At 36.4% G+C, this 17,650-nt stretch overlaps 1 protein-coding gene across 2 annotated transcripts in view; it reads left to right on the top strand.

The window, feature by feature from the left end:
* ZNF521 (zinc finger protein 521) overlaps positions 1 to 17,650 on the top strand; it is a 294,200-nt gene that overhangs the window by 157,694 nt on the left and 118,856 nt on the right. Inside the window, exon 4 of one of the 2 annotated variants that reach the window (XM_017884020.1) lies at positions 1,235 to 1,316. In XM_017884020.1, coding sequence (XP_017739509.1) covers positions 1,235 to 1,316 — 82 coding nt within the window. Of the gene's footprint in view, positions 1 to 1,231; positions 1,317 to 17,650 lie in introns of both variants that reach the window. The other variant, XM_017884018.1, reaches the window with a different exon arrangement.

Raw genomic sequence — 17,650 nt, 5'->3', positions numbered from 1 at the left:
TCATCAAAAAGGAAGTTATGTAAGTATGTGCTCTGGAAAACACAACTAATACTCTATTTATTGAGTTGTAATAGGTACTGGGACTCAATAATAAAGATGTAAAATTATTATTATTATTATTTTTTTTTTTTTGAGACGGAGTCTTGCTCTGCCTGGGTGGCTGGAGTGCAGTGGCCGGATCTCAGCTCACTGCAAGCTCCGCCTCCCGGGTTTACGCCATTCTCCTGCCTCAGCCTCCCGAGTAGCTGGGACTACAGGCGCCCGCCTCGTCGCCCGGCTAGTTTTTTGTATTCTTTAGTAGAGACAGGGTTTCACCGTATTAGCCAGGATGGTCTCGATCTCCTGACCTCGTGATCCGCCCGTCTCGGCCTCCCAAAGTGCTGGGATTAAAGGCTTGAGCCACCGCGCCCGGCCAAAGATGTAAAATTATAATGGCTGCTTTATGATTCAGAAATCAGAGAGCCTACCAGCATTTAGAATCAAAAGAAAGTATTTCTCTTCCCAGCTGTACAGCACCGTGACATCAGGCAAATCTTCCTATTTCTCTGGACCTCAGTTTCTTCATTTATGTTATAAGAATTGTAATAAAAATCTTGCTCTATGTACTTCACAGGACTGTTGTGTAACATAAAATAGTGTTAGAATGTTCATTATGATATTATTTCTTTATAGGATGAAGTACATATTTAAATGCTAATACTTAGCAACTTCTAAAACATCATTTAAATTGTAGACTTTAGCTGAAAATTGTATCTCTAAATATTTTAGCTGGAATCTGTGAATCTTAACTTATTAGCCATATTACTTATTGATATCTAGAAGCAATACCCTAGTTATATTGGTCAGAATGAAATTGTGCCTGATCTTCAAAGACATTGGATTCTGAAACTCTGTAGATTTTTTTTTAATACTCATGTTTTTTAAAACTGTATTTCTGTAATACTTCTGGTTTTAAAACCTTCTGTTTTGAGTTTAGGGATCTTTAAAATATATTATGCCATAATTATGTGCTTCTCTTTCTTCTAAATGTCTGCAAATGAAAATATGGTGTTGGGATCAAGCCATAAGGTGTAAGTAAGGAATTCGTGGAACTTGGGCCAAGTGGCCCTGTAGTTTAGTTTGTTTCTTAGCAACATAGGCAAGACCAGCATCTCAGAAGAATGTTTTTTAAACAAAGAAACAATTAAGAGTCCATGTGTCTAAGTAACTCTGTTTATACTTGTTTTCTCAGAAGAAGACCTATCAATGCATCAAGTGTCAGATGGTTTTCTACAATGAATGGGATATTCAGGTTCATGTTGCAAATCACATGATTGGTGAGTGACACTCTAAACCTTATTACAGATAGATGTTTCTTCTACTTGTGTATATCACCATTAAACAGAGTTAAAGATGAATTAATTGTTCAACCATCAATGGTTTTCCTCGGCATGATTGATTTTTTTTTTAATTTCTGTTATTAGTCCTGATAAGGTATTAGCACATTTTATTTTCTGCAAGGGCTAGTTTAGACTTCTGCAGAGGATTATATATCTACTGCCAGTCAAAACACAGGTGATTAACAAATTAAACTTCTAATCATTTTTGCATTATTGAAAACTAACAGGAATGGTTAATGAACTGGATGTTAGCTTTCCATAGAGTTTTAGACAGGTTTTAATTTCAGAAGTTATTATGGTAATGGCACTGCTGTGTGTAGCTTAAGCATCTTTGTATCAAAATCTAAAGTAGTGAGTTTTTGTGATAGGGAAACATAAATAATTTAAATAGCCATAAAATAGTTTTATATGTATGGTTTCAACAGCCTGGAAATAATCATGATCATAAAGATCATGTAAAGAATTCAGTAATCTTTTTTTATGCCCCACCAAATTTTCCATAGACTTTTATAAAAGTGGTTTGGGGAAAGATTTCTGAAGTTACTCCAGGCCATTGTTTTTAGGATTTTGCATGTATCACATGGGCAAAAACTAAGAGGATCTTTTTTTAACCTATTCATATTGTCCCATTATTTCTTAATTCCTCACAGATTAGTGCCTATGTCTTTTAATTTGATAAGCACTTAGTAATAACACTAAGCGTTTTGCCAGCCAATTAAACTTTATCAAGCAGATCATTTTTCTGCTAGTAAAATGACAATTGCTATTACTTTATGCTATTTTTGTTATTCATTTGTGTTTTTTATACTATGAGTTTTTTATTTCATACTCACTTCATGGTATTTCATAATACCATAAATAATTACAATATTTAAAAAGTCAAATTAACCTCATACTCTCCTACTATGAAACTCTGTAAGACAGGAAAGAAAATTCAACATTTTGGACTATGAACTTGTTTTCAGGGAGGAACAAGTTTTATTGTATACTAATTAGAAGTATTCTAAGAATGCTTTGTGGAAGGTTGTTCACCTGTCATTTCTGATCATTACAGCTATCACAAAACTTCCATTTTCTTGTATAAATTAATGAAGATACATTCAAAAGCATGTGGAAAATTGATTGATAATTTTCAATAGGATGTGCTTTATGGTTTTCAAATGATAGGTAGGGGGTTGTTGCTTATAAATGACTAAGAGCTTATTTGTACAAAATGGAACTTATACATAGCAGCTAAAATATTGATCAATTTATCTCTACATTTTACAGATTTAAGTATTAATATTATTAGTGATTTCTCATATATTAAATAGTAAATCCTTCAACGTGACAATAGCGTTGACAACTTTAGTGAGTGATTAGAAGATAATGGCAACACGTAGGAGAGATTCAAATGTTTCCTTGAAATTCCCTTCTGTTTGAGAATGTGAAAATACCTTGTGTAAACTTTTAAAACAGCTTTTAGAGGAGAGGAGCGGCTTAGAAAAAATGAATTCCTGCCAAATGATAAATGTTAATATTTCCTGTCTCTTTATTTCTTGAGTAGACTGTGTTGGTGGCAGTCATTCATGATTCTACCTCATGCTGCACTTTTAGATAGGCTTGAATGAAAGCAGTTCATAGGAGTTTGCAGTTCATGGGAAATTCAGTGAAATTTTGTGGTCATGCTTCTTATTAGTTCTATTCAATGTAAACGTATTTTTGTTTCTGGATTTATTTGTCCCAGTACTCAGACGAATATGTTGAATATATTTTCACCACAATGTTAATACTCTTTTGCACATTTAGAATTTCTATTGAATATTCAGCATAACAGTACTTTTTGATTTTCCAATTTTGGTATCATTTTGCCTATAAACATTAATCAGTTTGTTTTGTCTTCTTTTTAAATTGCTTTGTATCATTCCTGTTTGTACTTGTTTTATATTCCTTGCATCATTAGTGCTTTCCCAAGGCTTTTTCCCTTCTACCTTATAGTGGATTAATAAGACACTCACCTCTTGGGACCTGAGCATTTAACAATTCACCTTTCATCAGAGAAGCATATTCCATTCCTTTGCACAGAGGGTCTAGTTATTTAATATTCATGCCATTTTAATAATAAAATGTCTAATTCTCTTGCACTTGAGGCCTAAATAAATGAGTAGCATCCATTTAATTGTTTTATCTGTTGACCATGCATCCAAGTCCTTACACCATTTTCGTGCTGTTAGTATCTAGAGAGAGAGAAAACGCAAAAATGAAGGGCGTCACAAAGGCTAAGATACCCCTTTTTAGAATTCTTCTAATGTGCTATTTAGTCTTTCAAATGAGGCAGGCAGCATTATTTTGTTGGCTAAAATTCCTCCATTGAGGGTAGGTATTTTTAGGCTGTGTATCTGTGTGTGTTTTTTGTCTAATCAAAAAATAATCTCAACTAGACATTCAGTAGAGGAAGGGGGATTAGGGACTATCTGAAAAGCCTCTTACTCCTTTTGTTAAGAGGGTATATAGTGTTCTTGCGGATTTTGTTTTACATTTCAATCAGTGTAGAGGAAGGATTATGTCACCTGATGGAAAACAAGACCTACAGATGACCCAATGAGGTGTAACTTTAAATTCCTTCTTTACTCAAGTCATTTGCATTTGCTTCTGTGGCACCTATGTTTCTGTGCAATCTCAGTGTCAAGCAACTGCCACGCATCTTTCTGGATGTGCTGGTCTCAGGCTGTTGGCCAGGGACATTTGTGAAAGGGAAACCATCAATGTTTCTACCAGGTACATACTGGAGGTGCCCTTCTTAAGTGCAGTTTTGCAGCAAGGTGTGGACACATGGTCTGAGTTGCGAGAATAATTACTCGATAAAAATGCACTAGGGAATTGACTTACGTCTATTAAGGAAAAAAAGAAAACCTCCCTCTTCACCACATTTAGACACAGTTTCAGTAAGAAATCAGACCAGTGACTATTCAGGGGTTTCTTTCCTTCTTTACACACACACAAAAAGAGCTACAAAACATTTTAACAGCTTTCCTGGGGAAAAGATTTCCCTCTTTAAAGATCTGTGCCAATAAGAAAATTTTTCCTTTCTTCCTTTGTTCTTTTCACATAGTTTATGTTGGCTTTTGACCTGAGAATACAACAAGATACCAGGATGTATTAGGTGCTTTAATTTCCTACTCACCCTTCTCTTTTCTATCAGCATAGGAAATATTTATTGTTATTTTCCTCTTTGAGCTGTCTGTTATTATTATTTTTCTTTGGTATGGATTAGCACAAATAGAGATGAAACAAGAGAATTTAAATGTGTTTAACCCAGCAAAGGGATTGCCTCATATAAAATTATGAGGCTCAACAGCGTAGAGTAAATTTGTAAGTGCTCTGAATAAAGGGCTGTTAGGCATGAGATAATATAAAGAGATGACATTGCCAAGAACTATTTATGAGAAGCTTAATTTTTTCACTCTGATAATTCTTGACCAATAATTACCAGCCTCTAATTATCTATTTTAGTTAGAAAGAAATTTCGATCACTATGGAGGTTGGCATTGCAACTAGCGCATAAATCCCGAAAGAGACAAATGTGTTCCAAACAGCCACAAACAACTGTCTCATGAAACATAGTGAGCAAATTGCGAGCGGCTGGTGGTAGACAACCGGCAGTACACTCACCATTGAAGGCCAGTCAGCTTGACAAAGGAATGATCAAAGGGGAGAAATACCATTATCCTTGGAATTGATTACTATAGTTATGGACTTTGGAGGACAAGTAGTCAGTATATGGCTATGGCCATTTCCAGCCCTCCCTTTCAAAGTTCATGGATGGAGAAAATGAATGGACTAGGTACAAGCCTTTTACATAAGGATTATTTTTAAAAATATGCTTAGAAATGGTTACTTAATAAATTTTATTTTTTTCATCTGATTAGAAAGAACAGTGTTAATGGCAAAATTGTTCTAAGTGTCAGAATACCCCATTTTGTTAAAGATAGGAAAATCCAGAAATAGTCACTAATAAACATGTTCTAGATAGATCAAGTGTAATGTTAAAGCATTTTGAAGAAGCAAATATATTTATCTCTTAGAAAAGCAGAACTAGAATTTGGGATTGTAAAGGATAGCTAATAGGAAAACACTGATGCAAAGATACTGACTTTTTATTTATATCTCTAATAAATACTCAGTATTTTATAGATAATCACGATTTTCAAAACACCAGGAAAAGATTAAGCTCTTCTCCAGCATATGTGGGAAGATGTATACTCTATGTGTTGTGTTACACGTGATATATATCACTGATGTCAAGGCATCAAGAATGAGTAAATCGGTTCTTAACAGTGTGGTGAAATTATAGTCTGTTCTGTGGCAGGTGGCATTCATACATCCTGCAATTTGTTTGGTGCCCAAGGTCACAAATGGCATTGTTTTCCTTTCATTTCTTTACTGGGTGGTATACTCTGTGACTAATCTTCATTATCGTTTTGTGGCATTCAGTATCACCTCTGAAGCATTTCAGCTTGAGTGTACTTGCTTTAGAAAAGACTAAAACCAGTATTTTGAGGTCCATAGTAGTTTAGGATTTTATGTCCTAAGGGAAAATATCCAAATATATGAAAGAGAAAGGTCCATGTTGCCCTTTAAACTCTTGCTTTCACTGACTGGTTTCAAAAGAATGAATAGAAATGGATCAACAATAATGCCTATATGTGTAGGTATACATATGTGTTTATAATCTCCATGCTCTCCTAAGAAGCTCAAAATCATTGAGATATTCTGGAATCTTGATTTACATTCATTCTAAATGAGAAGATGACTGAACGCTTTTTTTAAAAAAATCATCTTTGATTGCTTACAAAATTCAGAGAATTAAGAAACAAGCATTTGGTGTTAAATATGATAAAACACTGGCTTATTTCATCAAGAGCTGGATTAAAAAAGATGAAATCTGGGCAGTTTAATGGTAACAGAAAGCTACCCTCATGTGGGCAATGCTGGCTTATTTGAAAAGCCCATAAAGGGTTTCTACATGGACCATACAAAAGGGATACTTTCTCTTTAATAGCCATCTGTACAGGAGAGATGAGAAGTGGGCCAGGTCATCTCTCCTCAGCTGTCATGATATTAACGTAGGTAATGGAGCAAGCTGGGCGTTCTGCTGGGTGTTGTTTTTCATAGATGTTCATCGATTTACACAGATAATTCTATTTATTTCTTAGAGTTGGTCCAAGTGAACCAGGCAGAATAACAAACACCAAAGCATTTCAAATGACTTTATCTTTGTTTATAACGTAACTTTTGTCTAAAAAATGGTGTCACACCTACTGTGCAGATGGCTGCATGATTTGTAAACCAGCCAAAACATTTAAACAAATGTGTGATCTGGGGATAGATTAAATAAAGGATAAAATGGAGTGTGGGCCACAAATTCTAATAATCAGATGATTTTAAGTTGTGTGCAGTGTGGAGTGATGGTCACAGAGATAGTAGGGAACGCTTGCCAATGACAGCAAGGTGCCTTATAGATCTCAGGATGGAGCCCGTGGCCTGGTAGGCCTCAGTTTGAGAACCGCACATTTGCTGTACAGCTGGCAGCTCTGTATGGGGACATCAGATAAAACTTATGTAAAATGAAGTGTTATTGCTTAGTATGAAATTGTTCAGAGAGGGAATTTGCAGACAGTAACTGAAAACAGAATTCATGGTACCAATGAAGCAGACTGTAAATATGAAGAGGGTTTAATTATCTGCACAATTTAGCAAAAATTCAAGATGTATTTAGAAAGGACATACGCGGGCATAAATATAACATAGCTGTACTGCTTACTGAGTGCAAAGAGGGGCCACAGGAACTTACCAAGGCTCCATATGATCAGCCTTCCTAAAACAAAGACAATTTAAAAGAAACTCAAAGAAAATGACTTTTGGAGGAAGGCAGAGTTTTTAAGAGCTCATCGTGATTCTTTGGATTGTCATTTCTTAAGGAACTTGGGATAAAATCTTCAGGTCTGTCACTCAATTTCAGGGTTAAGCTATTAAAAGACAAATCATGTGTTTTAGGTTGCGTCTAGCAGTTTTGATTTACAAGAATAGAAAACACTGGCAGTTAGTGTATTTTCACATTTATAAACCCCAAAGATAGCCTGCTAGACATTTCCTGTGATGTTAATTTTCTGTGAGGCTGAGGATTGTGGCTGAGGCCATAGATCGAAGATTCCATGTCTTATTACTCTTTAGAACACACTGCCCCTAAAGGGGCCTCAGAAAAATGTTGTTCTCAAGGAGAATTACTGGATGCCAGCCTGTCTTCCTAGGCTCAGCACAGAGACGCTAGGAAGAGAGGCCCTACCAGTTGGATACGGTCATGTGACTGGCTGACATACAATGGCAGGGCTTCTGGATCTCATTTTGTCCTCACCTTTGACTTCCTGTAGAATGCACCACCAATGTGTTGGTTTTTCACTCACTCTTTGATATGTTCATTATCAGACGTGGGTATCTGTTTCTGAATGAAGGTTGCAAAGCATTTCCGAACGGAGGGCACTAAAAGTCATCAGCAATACCTAAAAAGATATACATCCCTGCACATTCCTGCTTGCCCATGCACACACACGGGTGGTGACCTATTTCCACAGAATCGGTTCACACACATCAAAGGAAAAGGTCTCTGATGACCTATTTCCATAGGTTATTTCCTAGTTTCAGGGCCATTAATAGCAGTAAACAAAGGAAAGGGAGCCAATATGGAGAGTGGGTGTCGAACTTCAGCTGCTCATATTGTTGCATTTGGTGAGCTGATGGGGTTTCGTAGGTCACCTTTAGAATTATGCCTATGACAGCAGTAGCTACCTGCCAAGATTGCAAGGTATCTCACAGCTCTCAGGATGGCGCCTGTGGCCCGGTAGGCCTCAGTTGGAGGGGTACACATTTGCTGTACAGCTGGCAGCTCTGTATGGGGCAGCCGTGTGGGCTGTTAGGGAGCTGGAAAGGAGACAAGCATGAAATTTCTTCTAACCCCAACTCTGTTTTTCTGTACTGTTGGCTGCTTCTCAGTTCCTTGACAAAAAAACCAATCAGGCACCCTTTAATCCGCCTGTGATTACCACTGGTATAAAAAGAGAAGCATAATGAGGAAAAATGCCTCGTTTTGTTGCCTTCAAAAGCCAACAAATTGGAGTTAACTTGACAGGAAGTGGCTTAATAATTAGATTATTTATTTATTCCTGACACATATCCCCCTGTTACTAGTCTCAGGAGACCCTGTAGATGGTACGATTTTCAAGCTGCCATTACTTCGCTGTCTTCTGTGAACAAAGAAGCTACTGTCTATCAGTCAATTAAATGCAGTCTTTAAGCAGAGGCTGCGAAGTCCTCAATGGAGAGAGCCCTGGGACATTGTGGCTGATGATTCCTTTCTCTGTACTGTACATCACACTCTCAACTGCAGTCCCCACAGAGATGGAATAAAGTCATGCATTAAAATATCACTTGTTGATTTGTTTGCTAATGAAGAGCCATTGAAATGTTTGTGTATTTCTATGGCAAAATTGTTGATAAAAGGGCCTGCTTGCCAGCATATTTTAAGTCCATCTGCTGTGAGTGCTTATTTAAGAGTTATTAAAATTAAAGTCAACAAACAACAGAATTAAAAAAAAACTCTGAGATAACAAGCGTTTTCTTACTATCTCATCAAATTAAGTGAATCAAGGCAGGAGAAATAGAGAAATGGTATCATTTAAGTTCACACTTGCATTGCATTCATTCACATACCTTGTTTCCTCTGGCATAAAAATGTAAGTCTCCTTCAGAGTTTTGGGGAACTGCATCTTTTAAGTATGAAAAGAGATAACAGTCTCTTTTCACACTTTAAGAAAACATTGTTCTTTAAGAAAATAATGTTCTTAGAAATTTTACTTTTTTCTTTAAGATGAATGGCATTTTTCTAGCGATGTATCTAACTTAGTGAGCACTTGTATGAGTTTTTCCACAGAGCATAGTGAGGCTTTTTAAACCAAACTAATGAAACGCCTGTTAGATGTACATATCAGACACTATCTTGCAGCCACATGGAACATACAAAAGTGTGATTTTTCTTCTCCGTTTGTTCCTCTTTATGTTTTCTTCTTCCTTTTCTTTCTTTCTTTTTTTTTTTTTAGCATTACTTTATTTCCATGTAAGTAAGTGGTGAGTGACATTTTCTACTAGACAAGGTTTTTATCTCTTAATTCATCAACCTAGTACCATGGAGTGTTCACTGTGTATATAGCATATCTTCACTGGAGTTCTCCAGGCTTCCATTAATTGGCTTTATGTTTTAAGAGTACATCTGTTATTGAGCTGAAGGTCTAGAGGTGGAAGACTTGGATAATATTCTGACAGCTCTCTGATGAAATATTTAGCTATGGCTCTGTTATTTGAAGAGATAAATTTGGAATATTAAACAGAGGCCACTGAACTTTGAAAAGAGTTCCTTCTTTTCATCAGACTTTGTAAAGAGTAAGTAAGGCTTTAACTATAGTTTTCATGATTACCTGACAATGGGCTGTAAAGAATTAATTCAAGCCATCATCAGATGGCTGTATTTCTTATTTCTACCCTGTTATTCCAAGTCATTTTGTTAGAAAAAGCTTAGATACTCGGAGGTGTTCTATAATAGAAATGAATTTGAAACCCTTTCATTAATTGGTGATTAATATATTTCAGGATTAGTTTAAGCAGGGCTCTACCTCCTGCCCAGTCAAGTATGTTCTGGTTAATATCCAATTATCTGCACCTTCGTAGTTATTATGTCTTAATATTTCGGATGTGATAACCAGAAACTTGAGGGTAATGCTAATGAGAAGCATAGAGCAAAAATTAACCAATGACATACTCAATGATCCTTGGTGAGGAGAGAATCTCTTTTTTTCCCCCATAACACGTTGCCTGGGCATCTTTTGAGCACTGACTGAAAAGTAAGACTTTCAATTACGGCAGGCAAAAATTAGAAGAATCAGTCGTTCTCTCTTTTCAGTCATATTAACCTGAATTTATAGTGTCACATTTACCTAGAAACATGATTTCAGTTCATTTTATGAGGGATGAAAATAGAAAATAGAGAGCCTGTTTATATTTTCCAAACAGGAAACATCATTTTCTTTATCTTTTCCTTTTAGCAAAGCCACAAGTTGTTACACTCTCAAAGGAGGTTTTAATTCAGATTAATTTGGGATCACTTTAATATTTCACTAAGGAAACACTTTTTCCTGCTACATGTTCTTCTCTTTCTCCCCAAATTTAGCACCATGCTGCATTCAGGTTTCACCTCTTTTTTTTTTTTTTTTTTTTTACAGGTCAATTCACTTTTGAACAATCTGACATAGCTCCCATAACAGTGCCTGCTAGGGTGGGATGCACTGCTTCTAACCGTGTAGCTTTAAATAGTGACTTTGTGCATTGCCCCTTTATATGCTGTATTGTAATGAAGCAGCATCAGTAAATTGCAGTGAAGGGTGATTGTTGCACAGGGATGACAACTACACCTTGGGGTCCATTTGCACCAGATTATTCTTTTTATTGTTATTATTACTTCCCATCTTCTTGACTCTCTTGCTGCCGAACTTGCTGTTGGCCACCGGTGCAACACGGAGGGGATCTTGAGGAACACTGCAGACATCATTTTTTTCTCTTATACACATACCAATCACCATTCAGTTCCAAAACCAGATACCCTGGGTGGTTTTGCAGTTCTTTGTCGATGCCTCTTTGTTGACTTCATTCATAATGTCTCTCATCTTCATCTTCTTAAAAGAACAAATTTCCTATAAATAAAAGTGACACATTTCTTTTCACCCATTTCGTATAGATGGTATAAATCTGTAGTCAAAATGAGCAACTATTGCCCATCCTAATTTGTCCCTTTCCCCAAAGAGATTTAATAATTCATTTTAAAATAGAGGTCTAGATGGGATTATTTCTTAAAGAAAAGATTTGTATTTTCAATATCTTTTTTGGTTTCCTTAAGACATAGATAAAGTCATTATGAATATTGTATACACTAGTTGTTTTCTTTACAAAATAGCCAGTTGCCTGCCCCGATCTACTGTTTTTACCCAGTAACTAATAGCAAAATAATGTAGATTGAAGTCAGAGATTCTGCTCTGTTATTGAACAGAATTGTGAACAAGCTTTTAACCAAGGGATAATTAGATGTGTATTTAGGGGCACTGTTACTCCCTTTGTTGGCATAATTTTAGTACCTGTGTCCATTTTTGTTTTCAAATTGTTAGTGCAGCTGTTGTTTTGTTTTTCTCTCTCTGAGGCTGGGCTACTGCGCAGCATTCAAACTAAAATCCAGGATTAGAACTGACACACCTTCAATAGAACTATCAAGTCTTTTAAAACTGCTTGGCCGGTGACGCCAGTCCCACGCTATTCAACCGCACACACTTCCGATTGTGGGCCAAAGAGCATTGATTTTTAGCTGTCATTTCTAGTGCACATACTGTAGAATTGAAATTTAAACCTTAATCCACTCAGTAATGCAATTAATTTTTAATGTGCAGTAATACTAATTGAAATAGCCTGAATTTAGTAAGTCACCACAAGACATTTTCAAAAGCAAGAGTCTCCACTGAGAACTGGGAGGACAGATAATCATTGTTACAGTGTTTACTGAATAAACGTGAACTCTGCAGGCCTCCATTAGAAAGGGGGTTTTCTTTAAATGAGTCTATATTATATCTCTTCAAGAAAAGAAATACATTGTCAAAGAGAATTCCTACTTTCTATCTACTGTGACAGGTTAAAATATTCTATTAACTTATTCAAAAGGCATAATTGTAATTAGAAATATCTTAATGTACACAAAATAATATTCACCCATTAAAAAAAAGCAATTATGAGTAGTTGCAAATGAAGTCACCTGCCAACAGTGTCACAGTCAGGCAAGAGTCTCAGTGGGTAATCTCATTATATAATATGTACTTGAGATATTATTTCCAGATTCAATGAATATATTTGCTGTATCAGCTGTCTATAAATCTGTTGCCTTGTTTTGATGTATTTTTGGTGAAAAATATACCCTCCCCTACCTGTTTCAAAGCTATGTTCCTTTAGCTTTTACATATTATTTCAAAATGGCCTTTTAAATGTTTCGTGAGGCTCTTTTTTTTTCCCTAGCCATAGTAAAGCAAATTTTGAACAGTAAAATCAAATAGGTTTTCAGTCATTTCTGCACTAAAAAGGTTCTCTAACCACATTTATCTGCTAGTAAATGAGGACTTTTTAAAATGCATCAGTTCTGCTGATGAATGGGCTTGTGGAGTGTTTCAAATGAGCACCAGCATTAAGTTGAAGAAGGCAAACCCTGTAGATCATGCTTTCATGGCTCTCACGTTATACTGTTTAATACGCCGATAGTACTGTTAAATATTTAGTAAAGGTTCCCTTATAACCCTACCATCTATTCAAATGGGATTTTAAGACATTTTTGCAGCACATAAGTAAAAATGATGCTGGAGAACTGGAGGCAGTTGTAGCATGGCTTATTTTCTAAATGAAGTGTAGGGTAACGTGGTACAAATGAGTTCAACAGATTCACACCTACTGAATACCTCAACCAATTTACATTCTTTGGATTAAGGGTTCAAACTGGCTTTCATTTTGTCACTAAGTCAAAATGCTGTTAGCATTAATTACATAGAGTACTAACTTGACATTATAACATGTTAGTAAGAAGACCTTAACTGTGATTATTTTAAGCTGCCTAGCATCAATTGAGCTTTATAATAAATATTTCCTTTTTTTTCTTTTACTGAGTAGGGGAAGGGAAAGGAAGAGAGATGAGGGAAAATTGATTTATAGTCCATTCATAGCATATTATCAAATCAAATTGGGGTATAGTATATTGAATCTTTTCAGCCTTTAATTTGGGTATGCTGGAGCAAATAATGAGTATTAGACAGATATTGTTGTACATATGGATATGATGCATAATGGACCACCTTTATCAATTTTTCTGTAATATTTGATAGTTATTACCCAAATAACAGTCATTATTCTTTTAATCTGGGATAAAAATTGGTATCTGGGAGCCTTATGCAAAAATGTTGCCAGTAAATAAGATGCTGACTTCATTACTGTCATCTTGTTGGTAGGCTGAATCCACATTTAAATCTTTCCATGCTTATCAGTATTATTAGTTTTGAAGGTGTAAAGGTAAAGACTGGTCATTTGTTCAGATTTATATGAAATGTGTGTTTGATTCTTCTAGAAGCCTATTTGCTAGACTCTAATTTTCTTCCTATTTTATATGCAGCCAGTGACCACAGTATTCATTCAAACTGCACAGAGACACATCTCATCTGTAAAACATGGCTTACTGATCTTATTTGCTACTTGTATTCTCATAAGAAGAAACATCGGATTCATTATGATGCAATGGAAGTACATTTTGTTTTGAGATTATGTGTATCACATATATGTTCCTACCAAGAATTTCGTAATAAAGAATGAATAAAGAAGATAGCTTTATGTATACATGAAGGAGAAGGGAAGGGAAGCGAAATGAGCGTCATATATAGGCGTGTTTAATATGCAATGCTTGATGTATGTTGACCTCAGTTTACAAGAGTAGAAAATCCCATTTTCCAGCTTGTTTCAAATATAGTAAAAATGCTGCTTCAGTTGCTTTATGCTACTCACATTGGGGAAGGTGCTTATACTGTGATAATTATCATCAAGGAATATTAATGCGTTCAGCATTTGTAACCCAAAAACTCATTATAGCTTAAGCTGTGCATCATCTGTGAAGAGAGAACTTTGCCAGAATTTGCTCTTCACAGGGGTTGCCTCCTGCTTGCTGCGGAGTGGTCAGAGTACCGCAAGAGGTCACTTAGGCTATTTTTGAAAGCTGAAGTTTTGCAATTTTTGAATCACTACCTTCTGTCCAAAGAGCATATCATTCTTGCCTCAAAATGTCCTTCTTCTAATTGAATGCATGGTAAAGTGCAAACTATAACAATAATAATAATAAATAAATAAGAGGTAACTGTATCTCATTATATAGAATTCAAGAAGGTCAGCACATGTATTCCATATCAAGATAATTGAAGTATTGGTGTCTTCCCTTCTGTCATGGAGCAAAGGGATTCATTTACACCAGTTTCTTTAATGCAGGTGCCCTTGGGTTTCAGAGAGAAATGCCCCCACTGGGGCTCCACATTACAGCCCTCTGGCTGGAAATTGTGTAAATAAGACTGCAGGGTCAGCCTTCCTTTTTTGGTACCACTATCTATAATTAGTCTGTGATGACAGTCTTTTATATGAGCCTAAAACTGTTCCTGGGATCATTCCTCATACATCTAAGACGTCTATCTACTGCATAGGTAGATATTTTTGCACGTATGTTTAAAATCATTCTCTAGGGGCATATTGACTTGATGGGAACTAGAATCTCTGGGTGTGTTAAGAATCCTTTAACTTCATCTGATCAAAATAGCTGGTTAGGCAGCTCCATTATAAATTATAGGTGGTTAGTTTCCTAAGAACATTGTGCCCTCACCTATAGTGGGGCAGCTTGTTGAAAGGGAGCTGTGTGCCTGTGATGTTTTTACGTGATTAAATCCCATTATTTTCCCCCACTGATCCATTGCTTGTCATTTCCCATAAGTAACATTGCTCCATGCTGCATGTTATGGTTTGTGTGGGCCAGGCAGAGAGCACTAATACTCAGTTCTATCAGGCTGTCTGGCGTTGCAGGACTGCTGTGTTTCTGAGGTCAAATTGTGAACCTGGCCTTGCTCCTGGGAGGACTAGAAAAATATGTTTCATAACTTCCCATAGACCTAAGCGAGGAGGAAGAAGGAAAAACATGAAGCCCATAGGCTCAGTTTAGATGAGCTGAAAGGTTGGAATTTATCAAACAGGAAGGCTGACCGTTGTGTAGGAGTCTTCCTTACTGTGAGGGATCACTGCCGTGGGTGCAGAATCAGTCCTAGCTGAGGCCTTTGGGGGATAGGGTAATCATTCAAATAGCCCAGCAGGCACAGACACACAAGCTGATAATCTGGAGTAAACCTGCTGAAATAGGAGTTTACTTACCTTTTAAAATCACTTACATGAAGGAATACTGATAGAATGAGTACCGTGCATTCAAGGCAGATACTGTAGGCTGCTTCACTGAAAGTAATTTGTGCCGTTGTTGTTGTTGTTGTTTTGAATGGGACAGAACCTTTATTTTATGTGGCAGAGCACTGATACCACAAAATGGATGGATTTCCTGGACCAGAGACAGGTTCTCAATCGTTTTGGGCTGCAATGCTGGCAGTATGGTGGAGAAATACAGTAGCAGCAGATCTTCTGTAAGGATGTAAACTTAATAATCTTTATGAATTTTGAGTAACTCATAACTCCACTTCCTTACCCAAAGAAACATTATGAAAAGATTGCTTCTAAATCCTTCAGACATTCTCTGCACTTATGATAGATGCCATCCTCTTTACCTTGAGGCATTGGAAATAAATGTGGGGTTTTTTTTTTTTTGCAAGAGATAAAAACGTATACTTTAGAAGGAGCAAATTGTATTTTCATGTTTTAAGTTCAGTTTGCACTTGATATGGTGAGATCCAAATGTGAAGAATTGCTTTTGACATTATTTCTGTGTCTCCTGTATCCCAGAACCACTGCAGTATTATGCTGAAATGTACCATCACATGGGATAAATGTGATGTTGGAAACCTGGAAATAGTATGTATAATATTACATTCTATGTCCAGGGTCCTTAGGATAATTGTAACTTCTTTAGTTACTAAAACAATTCAACTTACCTTATTAAGGATACGTTGACTAAAACTACATTTGCATGTGTCTTTTAAGAAAAAATTATAATCGTCCAAGTGTTGTGGGTTTGTTTAGGGGCAAAAAAAGGGCTTTCATTTCTAAATGAAAAGATTATTTTAACTTTATCTAAAAGTCTGTTTTACATAATCTATACCTTGAACTAACACGTACTATGTTATAAAGTAAACCTTAAAATACATACGTCAAAGGTCTTAACTTGCATGACTGATTTCAGAATTCTAATTCAGATTTTCTGTCAGTAACTATGGTTTTCTATTTTTATGGTCCTTTTCTAAAATAAATTTTTGTAATCTTCTTTGTGTATTTAAATGTGTGCGTGTGCATGTGTGTGTGTCACATGCGTACATCTGTGTGTGGACATGTACCCGCTGTTAGTCTCTTCCCCCACACACTCACTGCTGCAGCACTCCCTGTCTTCTGTTTAGCATGTTTCCAACAGCTTAGGGAGATGGTACAGAAGTGAAATGAAAACTGTGCAGCTTATATTGGAGTCTGATATTTGAAAGAGAGATACTGGAAAAGGATGTTTTTTGGCTTGGCTCCTTTTAGATGTGATTGCTGCTTCATTAGGACTTGGAAGAGTTTCCTGTGGTTAAATTTAATCAAATAGCTCAGAATAACAAACTTGTACACTTAAAATTCCAGGACAGTTCTGTATAAGAAGCATGCTTTTCCTAAGTTTAAAACAAACACATATACACATATACACACATACACACACATGTAAACACACACACATCACTACCACCACCACCACCAACAACTCGTTTGTAAAATGCTGTGAGTGCCATCTCAAACCTAACTCCCTATTGGTAGTGATTTAATAAATGATCATGTATAGAAGTATAAGTCCTAAGAACAAAACCCTTTCTCTACTAAAAATACAAAAATTAGCCTGGTTTGGTGGCGCCTGTAATCCTAGCTACTCGGGAAGCTGAGGCAGGAGAATTGATTGAACGGAGGCAGAGGTTGCAGTGAGCCAAGATCACACCACTGCACTCCAGCATGGGGACAGAGGGAGATTCCAGATTCCATCCCTGACACCACCACCAAAGAAAAAAAAAAAGGAAGGAAGGAAGGAAGGAAGGAAGGAAGGAAGGAAGGAAGGAAGGAAGGAAGAAAAAGACGTTTAAGTCATGAGAAATACATTTCAAAGGGTTTGGGTTTGTTTGGTTTTGCACTTGAACAGGTGTCAAGCATTGAAGAAAAGACATATAAGTCATAAGAAATACATTTCAAAGGGTTTGGGTTTGTTTGGTTTTGCACTTGAACAGGTGTCAAGCATTGATTCTCCTGAGCCATGATATGAGGTTGTTATCATTACTTTTATCATACAGATGAGGAAACAGAAGTGTGAGCAGAACAGAGCTAGTGTGCATTAGTATACGGAGAGAAACTTACACTTCTTGATTCTATCTACATCACTTTCAGCTGATGCTGTATTCATCTCTTCA

This window comes from Rhinopithecus bieti, unplaced genomic scaffold, assembly GCF_001698545.2.
Source record: "Rhinopithecus bieti isolate Rb0 unplaced genomic scaffold, ASM169854v2 scaffold_13577, whole genome shotgun sequence".
NCBI lineage: Eukaryota > Metazoa > Chordata > Mammalia > Primates > Cercopithecidae > Rhinopithecus > Rhinopithecus bieti.
This window is presented reverse-complemented; position numbering and strand designations above follow the sequence as displayed.